Source organism: Fringilla coelebs, assembly GCF_963513975.1.
Source record: "Fringilla coelebs genome assembly, chromosome: 12".
NCBI lineage: Eukaryota > Metazoa > Chordata > Aves > Passeriformes > Fringillidae > Fringilla > Fringilla coelebs.
Genome location: NC_140038.1, coordinates 21,697,924 through 21,714,237, shown reverse-complemented (window position 1 = coordinate 21,714,237; position 16,314 = coordinate 21,697,924). Strand labels below are relative to the sequence as shown.

Sequence of the window (16,314 nt, the reverse complement as noted above, 5' to 3'; positions counted from 1 at the left end):
CAGACACCGGGGATTCCTGGGCTCTATTAACTACCCCTTCGGGGGCTGCTCGCGGCTCCGACAGCCTCAGCTTTCCCGGGACGGCCGCATCTCCGGTCGCTCCGCACCTGCCGGGATGATGGGATAAGGTTTGGGATAATGTTTAATTAGGCGATAATGGTAAATATGCAAACAGCCGGGGCACGCGCCCTCTGGCGGCCGGAGCGGGGAACAGCCGCGGCCGGCGGACCGCTGCCAACACCCGCGGCGGCCGCTGGGTGCGCGTGGCGCCCGGCTAGCTCAGTCGGTAGAGCATGGGACTCTTAATCCCAGGGTCGTGGGTTCGAGCCCCACGTTGGGCGAGTTTTTTTTTTTCCTGTTTTTTCTTGATTTTTATTTTTTTTTCCGCCCAGCCTGGCTCCTTACTGCTCGGGCAGCCGGCAGTCGGCAGCCGAGCCGCCCCCGCACGCCGAGCGGGGCGGAGCGGGCGCGGAGCCCGAGGACTCCATGTCCCGGCATGCCCGAGCGGCGGCTGCGCGCCGGGGCCGGGCCGGGCAGCGCCGGGGCCGGGCCGGGCAGCGCCGGGGCCCCGCGGGGAGCGGCCGGAGGAGGGACCGGCCCTTATAAATGGCGCCCAAGCAGGACCCCAAGCCCAAGTTCCAGGAGGGTGAGTGCCGGCAGGGCTCGGGGCTGCGGCGAGGGCGGGCCGGGGGTGCCGGGGGCCGCGGGCCGCGCCCGGCGCGGGGGGCTCGGCTCCGGCCCCGGGATCCGCTCCCCGCGCTGCCGGCTCAGCCCCGAGCAGGTGCGGCTAGGTGGGAAAGCTGGATTCCCGCAGGCTTTGTCTCCTCCCGGCCCTCCTCTTTCCTCCCGGTAACACGCGGGCCCTTCCCACCCCGTTTCCCACCCCGTTATTCCAAATATCCTTCGTTTTCCTGTGCGGATGTTCCTTGGCATTAAAACTGCTGAAGTCCCGCTGGTTTGTCGAGGGTTTTGTTTTAATGCGTTTGAAAAATGATTATTTATTGTCCCCCGGAAGGGAGCCCAGTGCAGAAGGATTCATGGAGGCAGCGTTGGATTCCAGCACAGCTGGAATCCACATCTGCCGCAGAGCACCAGGGTTTGGGTGAACGAGGATGAATTGGGCTTTTTAGGAGGATTTTTCTGCGAATATTTTGACCTTTAGGTAACGGTTGAGGTTGAGAGTAATACAAGTAGGATAAATAAAACTAGCAATGCAGTGTAAGATGGATGCCCCATCCCTGGAATGTCCCAGACCAGGCTGGACAGGGCTGGGAGCAGCCTGGGACAGTGGAAGGTGTCCCTGCCCTGGCAGGGGCGGGATGGGATGGGCTTTGGTGTAAGGAACAGTGTGTGCATCCAGGGAACAGCCGTTGTGTGAGGGAGCAGGAGCCTGCCGGCTTATCATGGAGACAAAGAGCCCTTTCTGCAAATCATCCGTGTGTTTTTTAAAAATGAGTGTTCCTCAGTAACCGTGGGCATCTCTCCTGGAAAACACTGCACAGCCCTGAGGCAGGGGCGTGTCTGCCACCAGCACTGTGACAATGAGGCTGGTAATGTCACCTCTAATTGTCAGCCCTGTCTGTAGGGGCGTTTTTAAATAAATAAAAGTACTGCCTGTGTGATGTATCAGTGCGGGCACTTCCGGGAGAGCCCTTCTGAGCCTTTCTCTTTGTTGAGACACAGAAGCATTTCACAGTTCTGCAGCTCATCCTCCCAAACCCGGGAGGCACTGCGGCTTCCAGGAGGAGATGTGTGCCCTCAGATATCCTGTGTTAAGTACCCTGCAATTCCCACAGTGGAACCACGCAATGAGACTTGGCCAGGAGGAGATAAAGCCAGGCCGAAGGACACTCTCATCCTGCTCCAAACCCCGGACTGAGAGGGTTCTGCTGCTGCCCTGCCCTGTTCCACGGGTTGGGTGGGGAAGCAGCGTGGGGGTCTCTCTGCATGGCTCCACGAGCTGGGAATGCCACGTGCTGCCCTTCCTGCAACAAAGGGACATGGGTGACAGTGGCCTTCAGGTGTCAGGGGCTTCAGGTGCAGAGGTGGGATCTTAGGAGAGTGCCTGGGATCAGTAACCCTTCAGAGGGGCAGCTTTGCCTGCCTGTGGCTGAGCCCAGCCTGCCGAGGGGGCTGCAGCCTGACCTGAGCCTGGGAGGAGATCTGGGCATGCCAGGGAGGGCAGGGATGTGGGGTTTGCTCCAAAGGCACCAGCACTGCTGTGTGTGTGTGTGCAGCTGCCCCTGGGATCCTCAGGGATCTCTGCTCTGTGCTCCCAACAATCACAGCTCTGATCCCTTTGGTGGGACAGGGAATTTGCTTCTGCAGTCAGTTCCTGCCTCAGAGCTCTCCCTGGGCTGCTCTGTGCTGTTCCTGGTGACAGGGCTGTGGGCATGGCCCTCTGAGCTGTTTCTCTGTGCTTCCCTTGCAGGTGAGCGAGTGCTTTGTTTCCATGGACCTCTCCTTTATGAAGCCAAGGTGGGTGTGTGTGGCTGCAGGTGGCTCCTGCTGCTGCCCAGGAAAGCAAGGACATGTTTCTGTCTGCTGTGCCTCTAGATGGGACCAAGGACTGGAACTAAAATTAACAAAAACCTGTCTGAAATCAATGTCAAACCCTGGGGCTCTATTCCAGAACAATTTCAGGAAGCCCAGTGGCACTGTGCAGCTATTCTGGGAAGCTCCCAGAGGCTGTTAGAACATCCCAGAACACTGGAAATATCCTAGAACACTCTGTGCCTGCAGGATTTGGTGCCTGAGCTGCTCAGGGGGAGGGGGCTGAGTACAGCCTGTGGTCTTCCACAGTGCCCAGGAGGAGCTGCACTGCAGTGACAAAGGAAGTGTCAGTCCCAGTTCTGCTTCCAGTTCTGGCTTTTTAGCCACAGGAGCCTGCACTGCAGATTTGTGCCCCTGCTGCCTCAGTGTTTGAGTGCTTCCATTCCCTCTGGAAGGGAAGGAAAGGGCTCTTGGAGCTGTGTGGGTTGGAAGGTGTGGAGGAATTCCTGGGGTGCCTGAGACAGGGATTTAAATCCTTCGGGATTTGGTGTCAGTGAGGGTTAACACCAGGAGGCAGGAGAAACACTCAGTTTGTCTCTTCAGGAGAAAGAGTTGTAATGCTAAAATCTCACCCAGAGCACTGAGAGGGTCTGGGCTGCTCCAAACCATTCCCCCCTTAGGGCTCCTACTCTGCTCCTTCCTGCCTCTGGAACAGGAGGATGAGGCTGTGGGAGTGTGGGACAATTCCCACCTTTTGTTGGGAGTGTGTGCTCAGGGCTGTTGTGCCAGTGCTGCAGAGAGGAGGGTGATGGAGGCTCTGAGGAAATAACCGTGTGCCACTCACTCAGCCTGAGCTGGACAGCAGCTGTGCCTGCCCTCCTTTCTCCAGAGTGGTAGGAGTGCTGCAGGGGATCTCCCAGCTCACAGGTGGCTTTTGGCTGGCTCTTTGTACTGAGTGCATCCTTCTGAGTTCCTGCACTGGCAGAATGAACTTGACGTTTCATTTTTAAAAGGTTTGACTTGTTTATTTTAAGGGTTTAATTTTCAAAGCTGCTTTGTCAGTATTAATGAATAACAACCTTGGCTTACCTCCTGCTTCTTTGATCTGTTTTTCTCACGTGGTTCTTAGTCCAGCAGTTGTTTTGTTCCTGACCACATCCTTGGTGTCCCACTGCAAGGTGATCAGAGCAGCTCCTTGTGAGGCTCCTTGTGTGGCAAACAGGAGCTGTTTGTGAATCTCTGCCATACAGAGTTAAAGGAGATTTCACTTCAGGCCCTTCTAACCCCCAGCAGGGAAAATATTTTGCTGCAGAACTGTATTTGAGTCATCTTTTGCTTGGTGCTCAGCCCCTTTATTCTCCCAAACAAGCAGAGGCAGGCACAGGCTGTGTGTGGCTGGGGTTAGCTCCAGGCTGTCAGAACAAGCACTTCTGGAGCAGGAGCAGGAGAACCTTAGTTCTGGCTGCAAGTTCACGTGAGCCTGGGTTTAAGTTCCATCTGTGGCATTTTGCAGCTGTTTCCTGAAACAGGAGGTTCCTCTCTGGCAATATTTTGTAGTTGAAGTGGGTACAGCACAGTGTGGTCTTGAGAAAATGTTGTATAGTCAAAGGTTCTGCCCTCTCAAACACTTGGAGGTGGCTCTGCGTGCCAGCAAAATACCAATTATAATTTTGGGAGTAGTGGAAGAAAAACTCTTTTACAGAGACTCAAATCTGGAGCCCTGCAGGTTTTACAGCAGCCTCATTCTGTCACTGCTCAGGGGGGCAGTGGCAGCTGAATCTCAGCACCTCCAGAGCAGGACTTGAACTTCCTGGAGGAAGTGTTGAGTTGGTGGATTTGATTTGTACAGCCAAGAAGTTCAGGCGCAGGGAAAACTCTGCAAGCTAAAGCAGAAAATTCCCTGAGATCTCCTTGTTTTCCCTAGGACTGACTGACCTCTCTTCTCTGTTCCAGTGTGTAAAGGTTGCCATAAAGGACAAGCAAGTGAAATACTTTATCCACTACAGTGGTTGGAATAAAAAGTAAGTAGTACATGGAATAAAGCAGGATTTCTCTTTCCTTTCCAGGGAGATGCTTTGTCTGAGTGTGGGCTGGGTGCAGCAGCCCTGCCATGTCTTTGCTGGTGGCAGACCCTCTGGGAGTGACCAGAGTGATTTAATACCTGAGCTACTGATTTATGGAACACAGAGAACATTGCCACACTGGCCATTTCCTGCAGAGCTGGCAGGAGGCTGCTGGGATTGCTCTGGGACATTCTGCTTGTTCAGGGTGGGAAACACTGGAGTTCCTCCCTGGCAGAAACCTCTGCTATGAAAACTTCCTTGTTATGCCTTGGGAGGAAGGGCAGCTCCTTCTGAGGTGGGGGGAACCACTCAGATCCCCTGCCCTTGCCTCTTACCCCAGGTGTTCAGGGGGGTTTGGAGCACAGCTTGCTGAGGGCTGGGTTAGCAGCAGGTGCAGCCTGTGTTTCAGCTCCAGCCTCTCAGATTAAAGTAAACCTACAGATGCTTTTTCCTCCTGCAAAACTGGCAGGTTTCCATCTGGGAGATGGCTGAGGGTTACAGACACCTCTGTGGGATAAATGTTGAGCCCATTAGAGGTGAAAGCTTCCATGAGGTTGTTATATCAACGTACTTTTCTCCCTTTTTTTGAGTTGTTTTCTACCCCTCAGTTTGAATTTAGGAAATGGAGGTTTTTTCCTAGGTGATTAAAAACCTCATCTCTTCAGACCCAGAAGTCTCAGAGGGCAGTTTCCTGTTTGGTTTGGTTTCATTTCAGTGCTGAGGACTCTTAGTCACAGCAGTCTTGATCTCTGTGATGTGACTAAAAGCTGAACCTCGTGTTTTAGATGTGACTTAATTGCATCCGCTCTCCCTGCTGCCAGAGGGCCAGGGGATGGCTCAGTGTAAACACAGCACTTCCAGGGGCACAATCACTCTGTGTGCTGGCTCCTCTTCATGAGGCAGCATCAGCGTGGCCCTTCCATCCCTTGTTTGTGCCATGGAGGGGCAGAGGTGCTGTCCTGATCCTGCTTTTCTTGCTTGTGCTGTTTGAGTTTTCGTTTTTGCCTTCGAGCTCAAATTAAGGACATTAAAAGTGGCGTTGCTGCCAGAGCCAGGGCAGCAGAGCCTTCATGTGCCACTGTCAGGGCCTGGCTTGGAATTATTTTGCCAGTATCAAGTCAGGATAGCAGAAAGCTCTGTCACTGTGGGGCACAGAGCACTTCTGGAAGGTGTCTTGCAGCTGGACAGGCAGGAGTGGAATAAGTGCTTAGACAGCTGAGCAGAGCACTGCCCAAACCCAGAGGCTTTGGGCACAGCTGGAGGTGTCTCTCTGCAGTCTGCCCTTGCCTTCTCTCCACCCTCTGAAGTCCTGGATATTGGTTTGGCCACATGCTGCTCCAAGAGTGGCAGCTGCTGAAAAGTGGCACAGAACTCCTCATAAAGAGCTTTAAACTGATGTACTTTGGAATACCTCGGCCACTTTTAATGTGTTTTATTTGAGATGAGTTGTCAGATTGCTCAGCTGAGGCACTCTGTGTTGAAGTGGAATTCCTGCTGTAATGGCAATTTCCCCAACACCTGTTCTCTTAAATCGTTCACTTCAGATTCTGCAAATATTCATGCCATCTTGGCTCCCTTCACAGACAGAAATCAGAGCTCTTCTCCTTACAGTAAGATCCTATTGCTGAATTTGTTAACCTATAAGATGTTGGAATAGATAAAGGAAGCTTTCTCAGTAATATACTATGGCTACAGATATCCCATAATTTTGTAAGCATAGAGTATTTTTTTTTTCCTGTGATGCTTCTTTTGAATTAAAGACTGTTGTCTCCCTCCTAAACTGCCCATCCCTCAAGTTTGGGAAGCTGGAAATGCCAGAGGGTTACACTTCCCTGGATAGATCATTCCAGCTCCAGTCTGTGGGGAACATTTGGTAACCTTGGCCTTGAGCTGTGCCAGTCCGTGACTTGACACAAAGCAGAGTTTAGTCCCAAATTCTGTGAAGCTTTTAATTGACTGTTGTGTGTAGAAGGCAATCATGGATGGCTTTGAGTGATGATTTATTTCTCTCTGGGTTTTTTCCAGCTGGGATGAATGGGTTCCAGAAAGCAGAGTGCTCAAATACGTGGATACCAACCTGCAGAAACAAAAAGAACTCCAGAAGGCCAACCAGTGAGTAGTGGGGAGGAAGGGATTGTCAGGGAATGTTTGTTCAACAGAGCTTCCATCCACGGTTATCAGGGGAAGCTACTGAGTTTCAAACCAAAACCAAAGATGCTTCTTTTCCCACCAAAATCTTGTTTCTGAATACACTCTGTTTAAAGGGAACAATATGCAGAGGGGAAGATGAGAGGAGCTGCTCCAGGCAAGAAGACTTCTGGTCTGCAGCAGAAGAATGTTGAAGTGTAAGATTCTTTTTATTTAAAATAAAAAACCCACCCCCCAACCCTGCCCAAAGCACCTCCCAGACCTTGGCTCATCAGTTTTACTTTAAATGGCTCTGCAGCTCAGCTCCATGTCTTGTGGCACAGCCCGTGCAAAAGCAGTTTAATGGCACCAAAAAGGCCTGTGTTAAAATATTTCATTTAAAATGCCTTTTAGATGGTGCACGGGTAATGTTGAATTGAGGTGTTGAGCAGACACACTCTGCATTTTTTTGCAGTCTATTGTTGGTGGCCTGACACTCAAAAAGGGGTGGTTCCTCACAAGTCTAGTGTGTCTCAGTAAAATCAGTTTCTCTATAGAATTTCCCAGCTCTCCCAAGCACTTTGGAATAAAATCCTCACAATGCCTTGCTTTCTGCTTTGGTGCAGTTGTCAAAACTGCACTTAAAGAGCCTTTCTTTGGCTGGTTTTGACAAAACTAAATCAATAAATGCACAACTAAAAATAGGTCTGCATCCTAAGATACCAGAAGCAAGCTCAGGCACCTACTAGAAAAGCTTAATTTGAGCTGTGACTGTCAGATTTCCTTCACTCCATCCTTTTGGTGTTTCAGGAGAGATTTTATGGTAGATTTTCAGTCAATCAGTCCAGCTCTGCTCATTTGTCATCTTCTGTTTGGGCAGGGTTTCACTTAATGATGAACGTGGCCCTTGCTAATGGGCTGTTTTGAATCCCTACCTTCATTTGTGATTCTGGCTGTCATAAGGAAGCTGCTGAAATGCCACCAGTTCTTCAGAAGTGGATTTGGCAGCAGCCTCAGGCTCAGGGCTCACTCAGGGGCAGGTTTGGTACAGAATGTGAGTCATGGCTTTGAGGAGTGCAGCACAGGTGGGGACAGGAGCTGGGGTTTGCTCTGCACCCTGGGGCAGTTTCACCCTGGGACTGGCCAAAGCCTGGCCAGGGCTGTCTGTAGCTGGCTCTGGTCTGGGGAAGGAGCCAGCAGACCTGCTGGGTGTCCCCTGGATCTGCTGGCTGGGTGCTCCCCCGTGCTCAGGTGCTGCAGGCAGAGCTCCAGCTGAGTCCTGCCAGCCCAGGAGCAGCCTCCACAGGAAGCACTCCCTGCTGTCCTCACCTGGGGTCAGACAAAACCCAGCCCAGCTCTGCAGGCAGCTGATAAGGAGTGTCATTAAAACCTAATTGAAGCGGGTCTGAATGATGACCAGCATCATTTGGCTGCTTAAGGGGCTGTTCCAGCTGGGTGTCTCCCGTGTGAGTGGCGGGAGGGAGCTGCTGGTGGGTGTGAGTTTGACTCAGCTGTGAGTGTGTGTTGATTGCACTACAGAGCAATGCTTCCCAAAATACACTTCCAAAATCCAACTTCGGGGTTGTTCCCTTGTACATCAGAGCTCACTGCAGACACACTAAGTACTGGTGCCGGGGAGAGGAGAAACTGTTCACACAACTGTTCTAAAAGGGTGACGCTGAATGGGCCTTTTGTGGCACTCCTGGAGATCTGAGGGAAAGGCGGTTTACATTCTGAAGTGTATTCTCCAAGCAGTGGTGGCCCTAGTGTGAGCACAGGAGCGTTCGGTGGTGCTGGGCTGTGTCAGGCCGCCCACGAGCTGTGTGTGCCCTGTCCCCAGGTTTTTCCGGCGGGATGGAGCCCACACCGTGTGCTGCCTGGAGACCCCGGCCATCTCCACACGGTGAGTGAGGCCTGGGGCCGCTGCCACGCCGGGCTGCCCCCCCGGGCCACCTCCTTCTCCCCTGGCTTCTGGGCAGGCCCTGGGAGCCCTCAGCTCTCCTGGGGCCCGCCTCTCCTCTCCCCTGGGCTCTTCCCTGGGTTCTCGACAGGCCCTGGGAGCCCTCAGCTCTCCTGGGGCCCACCTCTCCTCTCCCCTGAGCTCTTCCCTGGGTTCTGGGCAGGCCCTGGGAGGCTCCCCTGGGTTCTGGGCCGGCCCTGGGAGGCTCCCCTGGGTTCTGGGCAGGCCCTGGGAGGCTCCCCTGGGTTCTTGCAGACCCTGGGAGCCCTCAGCTCTCCTGGGGCCCACCTTTCCTCTCTCCTGAGTTCTTTCCTGGTTTCTTTCCTGGTTTCTTTGTTGGTGTCTGGGCAGGCCCTGGGAGCCCTCAGGTCCCCTGGGTTTTAGACAGGCCCTGGGTTCTCTCCTGGGTTCTTGCCAGGCCCTGGGTTCTCCCCTGGATTCTCCCTTGGGTTCTAGACAGGCCCTGGATTCTCCCCTGGGTTCTGGGCAGGCCCTGGGAGCCCTCAGCTCTCCTGGGGCCCACCTCTCCTCTCTCCTGAGTTCTTTCCTGGTTTCTTTGTTGGTGTCTGGGCAGGCCCTGGAAGCCCTCAGGTCCCCTGGGTTCTGGGCAGGCCCTGGGGGCCCGTGGCTGTCCTGGGGTGCTTTGGCAGCAGGGCCTTGTTTGGGGCTGTTGAAGGCCCCTCTGCAGCTCCTCTGCCCTGCGCCTTTTTGGTCGGGCTGGGTGCAGTGGGAGGACAATCCCTGTGTCCAGCTGACTCCAGACTTTCAGCCCTGGATCCTTCTAGAAGCTGCTTCCTGCAGCCCGGAGCTCCTGGGAAGCAGCACCAAGGAGTTTTCAGGGGCCTGGCGAGCAGTGCTGGCGTTGGAAGGGAGAGCTCAGGACCTGCTCCTTGTGCTGTGCTTTTGTTTGAGTCTGTTCAGGGTAACTGTTCTGCAAGCTGCAGCAACTGGTTCCAAAAGCTGTGAGGCAATCTGTGATCAAATAGAAATATGTATGAAATGCAGGTTTGGGTTTAAAATAATTGCTCATCTTCTGATAACTGGAAGCTGGAGCAGAAAAAATGTGTAGTTAAAGCGGGCTTTATGGCTGCCTGTGCAACACCTTCTGACTCTGTTAAATGTGCTGAATTCCAGCTTCCAAGAATTTATGCTACATTTCATGGGCCTAAAAAACTTAATGGGTGCTTGAAAAATAGGAAGGGTAACCAAGTGTTCTGGAGGGAAGATATGGCACCGAGTAACAAATTAGGGAATAGCATCTGGTTTTAAATTACCTAAATGGAGTTTTTAAAAACTCTGCTTCTGTTCTAATGGTTAACCAGATTTTTATCTTGTGAATTAATCCTGGGAAGGGCTCCCTGTTCCTCCCTGTTGGCTTTGGGTTTGGAAGAAAAGCCTTTCTCTTCAATGCACCAGCCCACTGTTGGTGACTTACCCTGGGAGTTGCTCCCTCTGAGGGATGAGCTTTATCCTGCCCACAGTTTCAGCCTCATTTCAGCTGCTTTGCCTTTAGACAAACCCTTTTACTCTCCCTATCTGCAGCCCTTCCTCAGAGTGCTGCCTGTTTCCTGGCCCTGATAAACGCAGCCCAGAGCCTGAAAACAAGTCATTGAGGGAGTGCTGAATTTCCAGGGGATCAGTCTTGGCCTGGTAGAGTTTTTTACCCACCCAGTGCCCAGTTTTTGAGCAGTGGATCCAGGCTGCTGTTGGCGGGGAGCAAACTGAGAATGAGTCATGGTACTGCAGCTAAAACTTGCTGAAAATGGGTAGTAAATAGACAAAGTGCTCCTGCATCTTCCCTCTGCTGCTGCACTGGTAAAGCTGCAGGTTTTTTCTATCTTTTAATGGAAGTTAATTCAGTTGAGTGAGATTTTCCTGGGAATTCCCAGCACTTCTGTTTCCTTGTGCCATATTCTGTCTGAAATAAAACAGCCACAAACCTCATGTAGTTCTCCAAGAGCATTTGGGAAGGACAAAACTTCCCAGAAATGGTGAATTCTAACCTGTTCCACAAAGAATCTCGTGGTACCTGAAGCCAAGTTGTAGCTTGTGTTTCCTCTGTGTGTCCTTAGCTAAACACTGCCCAGGCCCCTGGGGATTGCTCCTGCTGCTTGAAACACTTTCTGGCTTTCTGCTGTGGCTTCCTTAAGTATCACTCTCTTGACATGTGCACTAATTTGTGTTCTTCTTGCAGGAAAACAAAAAAGAACAAGCAGAAAAGTAAGTGTGTTTTATTTTGCATCTGAGTGGGTCTCTCTAGTGAAGGCTTTGTAGCTGAAGTAAGACCTTCAACCTGCCCCAATAATTCACTGACACCTTGTACTGTCTCTCCTGGACTCCTGGGGCTCTCCCTGCTCAGGAAGGGGAAGGTTCACACTTTTCTGCTTGGTACAAAATGTACTTGTTTCAGTCTGTCAGGAGTTTGAGTTCTTGCAATTGCAAAGCGAAGCTGATCTGCTGAAATAATTTCCTAACTCAAACTTAGCTTTTCTTACTGAGATGGAGATGTGACACAGCTGCAGAGCTGAGCTGCTGGGTCCAAAAATTCTCCCCCAAAAATATGACAGACCGGTGTGCTTCTAGCACAGAAACCTCCCTCAGATAAGTGCCAGTGCAGCAGTTTAAACTGGCACAAATGGGGGGACTCCCAGAACAGAAGTAATATTTAAAACAACAACAAAAAAAAACCCCAGCAGGTGCAAAGGTGACCTGAGAAAAATCTGAACCTTACTTTGAAATCCTTGCCCTGAATGTTGCCTGCTGTTTTTTCCTGCTGCTGTGTGTGCTGTGCACAGCTCCAGGCATTGGGGAGGGGAGCAGCACCAGTGAGACTCCCCAGCCTCCCAGGAAGAAGAGGGCTCGGGTGGATCCAACTGTTGAAAGTGTGAGTATTTTCCATTCCCTCCCAGGGATTTTGGGTGGAAAACAGAAGGATGCTGTGCTCCCAATTAGTACCTGAGAGTAATTAGTCCGGCTTGGCTGTTCTCAGGAGGAGACGTTTATGAACAGAGTTGAAGTGAAGGTGAAGATCCCTGAAGAGCTGAAGCCATGGCTGGTGGATGACTGGGACTTGATCACCAGGCAGAAACAGGTACCTGTGAAAATCCAGCTCTGGGGGACACCTTCCACTAGCCCAGGCTGCCCAGCTTGGTTGGGTTCTTTTAATGCCCAACTAAACTCTTGGAGTAGTCCTTTCCTAACCTGCATCATCTTAACCTGCTGATTTCACCCTAGACATGTCCTGGTGAGAAACGGTTTCAGTTCAGCTTCCAGGTACGAATGTCTGCAAGAATGAGACAAACTTGTATTCTGTTTTGCATTTGTAGCTCTTCTACCTCCCTGCCAAGAAGAACGTGGACTCCATTTTAGAGGATTATGCAAACTACAAAAAATCCCGAGGAAATACTGATAACAAGTGAGTAGTGCTCACTGCCAGCCCTAAACACCTCCTTGGCTCCTGTTGTTGGACTTGGATTCCATGGAAAATGGAATAAGGTTGTGAAACCTGACCCGGCCCCATGTCCAATGCCCCGTTCCATGCCCAAGGTGATAGTGGTGTTCAGAAATCCTGAGGGAGTAATTCCAAACTGCACGTCTGCTTTCTGGATATGATTTCTGCTTTCCCACTTGCCCTAAGACTTTTCCTGAAGGAAGCTGATGAAACTTCCCAGAGAAGCCATGTGGGGTGAGCTCAGTGCCCCAGGGTTCCCTCACAGAGCCAGGGGCCAGGGAGGTGCACGAGGACTTGTAAATACTCAGATGGGCAAAGCCAATTATTGTTTGTAATTACCCCAGCAATCAGCCCTGAGCAAAACAAGGCGTGTTTACTCTGCAGGAGACTTTCCTGTTTGAAAGGGAGAACAGAAAGGGAAGTAATTTTCTTCCATTCAAGAGGAAGCAGATTATTGACTTGTCAGGGTGTTTTAACCTGCTCTGATGTAATTGTCCTGATGCCTGTTCTAAATTTGTTGGCAGGGTGGGGTGAGGGTTGTGCTCCTCTGTCACTGCCAGGTCCTGTACGGACAGGGTGAGGTTGGAGGCCTGCAGGAATCTGGCAGGAAAAGCTTGAGAGGAAGGGAGCAGGTGTCTGAAATACCAGGGGATTGTCCCTCTGTTCAGTGCAATTAATTCAGTATTGTCCTTTGAACATGGGATGAGCTTTGGGTGACAGCAGAAAGCTGCTGAATGTCCCCAGTGCTGCCTGTGCCTTCAGAAGGGCTGCTCCAAGTCCATCTCTGCTGTTCTTGGTTTGCCTACATCCTAGCTGTGTTCAGAACACCCCATTTTCCAGGGAGGTCTGCATCCCTCCTGTGGCTGTAGATTTTAAGGTCTCCAGACAAATTTCCTTGCAAGATGTGAATGCCTGTGTAGGACCCGCCTGATTCTGTGGTCTCCCAAGCCAAGCCTCGCCCTGGAGCAGGCCTTGTTCCTTGGAGCAGGCCTTGCAGAGCTCTCTGTCCCCAGGGAATACGCTGTCAACGAGGTGGTGGCTGGGATCAAGGAGTATTTCAATGTCATGCTGGGCACCCAGCTGCTGTACAAGTTCGAGAGGCCCCAGTACGCCGAGATCCTGGCGGATCACCCCGATGCCCCCATGTCCCAGGTCTACGGGGCCCCACACCTCCTGAGGCTCTTTGGTGAGTGCCACCTGGGCAGGGGGGATGAACAGTGCTGGGAAGGACTCAAGTGCTTGTTTCCCCCTCTTGAGCCTGTGACAGGCAGCTCTGGAGGGTGGGTTCATTCCCTGTCCATGTACCCAGAAGGCTCAGAGCCATTGTGGGGTTTGGGATGGAAATGAATTTTTAAAGTCTGGTTGGTTTGGGTGAAATTGTATATATTGGAATAGATTCCTGGGCTGCTTTCCTGTGCTGCTGTAAGGTTGTGGACTTGCACAGTGACTTGAAGCAGTGTTTGTGACAAGTGTCCTTGCTTTGGGCAGTGCGGATCGGAGCCATGCTGGCCTACACGCCCCTGGATGAGAAGAGTCTGGCTTTGCTCTTGAACTACTTGCATGACTTCTTAAAGTGAGTACTTGTGAGGTCTTCCAGCAAGAAAGAGAGAGGTCAGGGAGCTCAGGCTGCCCCTTTTCAGTGAATTGTTGTGTAACTGGGGCCTGTGTGTGGGATCTCCCCCACGGCTGCAGTGAAGCCTCTCAGACTCCACTTCTCTGGTTCTGTTAATCTGCACTCCTACCCTGTCCCATCTGCTCCTTGTTGCAAAATAAATGCTTCAACATTTATTTATAGCTGCTAAAAAAAGCAGATGATAATTCCAGCAAGCTATTAAATTACACAACAGTTACTCAACAACAATTGAGCAAACATTTAAAAAGTGATGAACTTTAGGAATGTTATTTCTGGGACAGACTGTCACCGGGCTTTAGTGTGCTATGGTACGCTGTAGCCGTGGGATGTTCAGGAGGAAAACATCCTGATAATAATAAAACACTTCAATGTGAAATGAGGCGAGCTTTAAGGTCCCTTCCAACCCAAATCATTCCGTGATTCTATGATTAGGAGCTATTGGAAGCTGAAAGAAAAGCCTCAGTAAATCCAGGACAGCTCTGCAGCAGGGCTTGAGAGGAGTCAGCCTGGTAGCCCGGGAAAACCTGCCCTGGGATAGCCCTGCTCTTTTGGGGCAGTCTGAGGTTAAGGCAGGTGCTGAAGAGCTCTGGCTGTGAGGTAGAAATGTGAACCCAGTGAGCAGAAATCCTGAACCCATTCCACGTGAATGAGTGGCACACAACCTTTACCTTCGGCCATTCCTTGTTTTGCCATCCTTCACTCAGCCCTCGAGGGTCCCTGTTTGTGCAGAAGGAGCTTCCTGGTGTCGTGATCTGTCTCTGCTCCTTTGAGTAGAGCAGTACCAAATCGATCCTTGGTACAGCAGCTGCCTGAACCTCAAATACCAACAGCTTCATCCTGTTAATCTAGAGCTCACCTGGAGCCAGAGGTGCTTGGCAGCTCATTTGGAAGGGATTTTTTGGCTGAGCTGTCAGATCTGTAAGTGCTTGGCAGAGCTGATGGGAGCAGCTACTGTGGGACTGACTGGTGCTTCTCAAACCCTGTTGTGTGTCTGGGCATTCACTGAACCGCAGAGGATTTGGGCCAGAAGCAATGTAATGTTTTTGTTGTTTTTGTAGATATCTAGCAAAGAATTCCTCTGCGTTGTTCAGTGCCAGTGACTACGAGGTGGCCCCTCCGGAGTACCACCGGAAAGCGGTGTAATCCCACGGAGCAAGGCTTGGATCCTGCACCACTGTCCACTTCTGCATCCTGTCCTTCACCTCCCCATCACACAGCTCCTGCACAGCTCCTGTAAACATAGAGTGATTAAAGTTGTGTGTGTGAAGTGCAACTGCCACGTAAGTCCGGAAGATTCCTTGTTCTGCAGTGGAATTTCTTGTCCCAAAGTGGAAGCTCGGAGCTCCGGGGGCTCCGTGGTGTTTCTGGCTTGGTGTGTGCATCGCTGGGATGTAAAGGAATGTGTTCTGGTGTGTCATTGTCTGGACTCAGTGCTCGTAGGGCTGCTCTCCCTGGAGGCTCGGCCTCACTAACCCACTTTATTCCATAGTAATGACAGACCACGAGGGCTGTGTCACCTGTCTCGGTGCTATTGACTGTCTCACTCACCCCAGTGACTTTTTGGTGTTGAAAGTTCAATGTTTGGTTCATAAATGTCTGCTTTTCATGGGGTAGTTGAAGGACTGTGACTTTTTTTTATATTCTAATGATAGGAAAATGCATTCTCATCTCGTAGTGTTTGGAAATGTTGGTCTTTCGCAGAGCTGTTTTACAGATCTGCAAATAAACTTTTTTAATTTCAAATGTGGTTTCTGATGTTTGTGTTCACATTGGTTGCTGCCGTGTGAGTGTCCTGGCCAGGCTGAGCAAGGGAAAGAGGGGTTTGGATCTCTTAAAGGCATTGCATGACTTGGCTCTGAATAGCTGCTCTTTGCAGGCAAAATACCAGGTTTTAATCACAGATGTTACTGCAGGAAGCCACAGTGGCCAGGGATCTGGGACCCATCCTGTCCCGGGGCTGCTCTGGGGTGGGACTGAGCCTTTCCTGCAGGGGCTGAGGGGCAGGAGGTCCCACAGCTGTCCCCAGCATGGGTGTGCCCTCCCAGCCCCTGCTGGGGTGAGGATGGGCTGGGCTGCCCGGGGCTGAGGGAAGGTGTGAGCACATTCCCTGGACAGGAGCCCGGCAGGGTCGTGTCCCACGCTGCCCTGGTGCCCTCCTGTGCTGAGCACAGCCCCCGGTGGTGCTGGGGCTGGGATGGTCCGGTTGGATAAGGAGCTGTTTGAAAAAGCAGCAGGATCTGCTGTTCCATGGAAAAAGAATGATATTGAGCAATGGGGTGAGGGGAGGTTGCCATGGAAACTGAGGCAGGGCTGGAAGCAGCTGTGGCACTTCCAAGGCGAGTTCCTACTCGGAATTCTGTTCAGGGCAGGCAGGGAGTAGGGAAAGGGGCACTGTGGGTTCCCTGCCCAGCACCAGGCTGGGCTGGAGCCGTGGGGGAAGATGGGTGCTCCTCTGGCTCCTGGTGCTGTTCCAATCACTGCCTGCCTGCCTCAGCGATGTTAATTAGCCACTTCTCATTATTTATCCTGGCCATTACCCGTAGCCAGGATCATGTTCCAATCTGAACAATGGATTTATCCTTTGCCA

The 16,314-nt window shown here is 51.7% G+C and overlaps 1 protein-coding gene across 1 annotated transcript; it reads left to right on the top strand.

Moving 5' to 3' along the window:
• Positions 1-498: 498 nt before the first annotated feature.
• Positions 499-15,474, top strand: MORF4L1 (mortality factor 4 like 1). The gene is made up of 13 exons (XM_084213666.1): positions 499-646; positions 2,432-2,478; positions 4,447-4,514; positions 6,582-6,668; positions 6,821-6,901; positions 8,524-8,586; positions 10,838-10,863; positions 11,439-11,527; positions 11,633-11,734; positions 11,970-12,058; positions 13,108-13,280; positions 13,583-13,667; positions 14,786-15,474. Exons 1-13 carry the CDS (start codon positions 607-609, stop codon positions 14,868-14,870), a joined length of 1,035 nt encoding a protein of 344 aa, XP_084069792.1. The 5' UTR covers positions 499-606; the 3' UTR covers positions 14,871-15,474.
• Positions 15,475-16,314: the final 840 nt, after the last annotated feature.

What these genes read in the sequence shown, in the direction of transcription:
- MORF4L1 (XM_084213666.1), top strand. Translation starts at nt 607, where the DNA reads ATGGCGCCCAAGCAGGACCCCAAGCCCAAGTTCCAGGAGG. An exon ending in CTCTCCTTTATGAAGCCAAG is followed by an intron (nt 2,479 to 4,446) that starts GTGGGTGTGTGT and finishes TCTCTGTTCCAG; the next exon opens with TGTGTAAAGGTTGCCATAAA. An exon ending in GAACTCCAGAAGGCCAACCA is followed by an intron (nt 6,669 to 6,820) that starts GTGAGTAGTGGG and finishes CTCTGTTTAAAG; the next exon opens with GGAACAATATGCAGAGGGGA.